Here is a 320-nt window from a genome sequence, read left to right as displayed (position 1 = left end):
TTTAGGGTTTAGGGTTTAGGGTTTAGGTTTTGTTGCTGGGGGCCCCAGGGGGCCCCCCGTACTGCATCCGGGGGCCCCTCCTCCAGGGTTTAGGGTTTAGGGTTAGGGGTGAGCTTCTGCTGTCTTTTGTTGATAAAGAAGAATTATATTTGTTTATTATAAATACATGCAAGAGTCTAGGGTTTAGGGTTTAGGGTTTAGGGTTTAGGGTTTAGGGTTTAGGGTTTGTGGAGCTGGCGGTTCGTTGGTAGGACCCATGCTGCTGCCCTATGGTTTATATTTAAGGTTTGAGGGTTTATAACCCTAAACACTTTTTTATT

At 45.6% G+C, this 320-nt stretch overlaps 1 protein-coding gene across 1 annotated transcript in view; it reads left to right on the top strand.

The window, feature by feature from the left end:
• Nucleotides 1-256: 256 nt before the first annotated feature.
• The window catches only part of EMH_0049640 (phospholipid-transporting ATPase, P-type, putative), a gene marked incomplete at both ends in the record, with an annotated part of 3900 nt that continues 3836 nt past the window's right edge, over nucleotides 257-320 (top strand). Inside the window, one exon of the mRNA XM_013496553.1 lies at nucleotides 257-285. Coding sequence (XP_013352007.1) covers nucleotides 257-285 — 29 coding nt within the window. The remainder of the gene's footprint in view (nucleotides 286-320) is intronic.

This window comes from Eimeria mitis, genomic scaffold (assembly GCF_000499745.2).
Source record: "Eimeria mitis Houghton genomic scaffold, Emh_scaff2164, whole genome shotgun sequence".
Lineage (NCBI taxonomy): Eukaryota > Apicomplexa > Conoidasida > Eucoccidiorida > Eimeriidae > Eimeria > Eimeria mitis.
The sequence above is the reverse complement of the archived record's forward strand: the minus strand, read 5'-3'. Positions and strand labels throughout refer to the sequence as shown.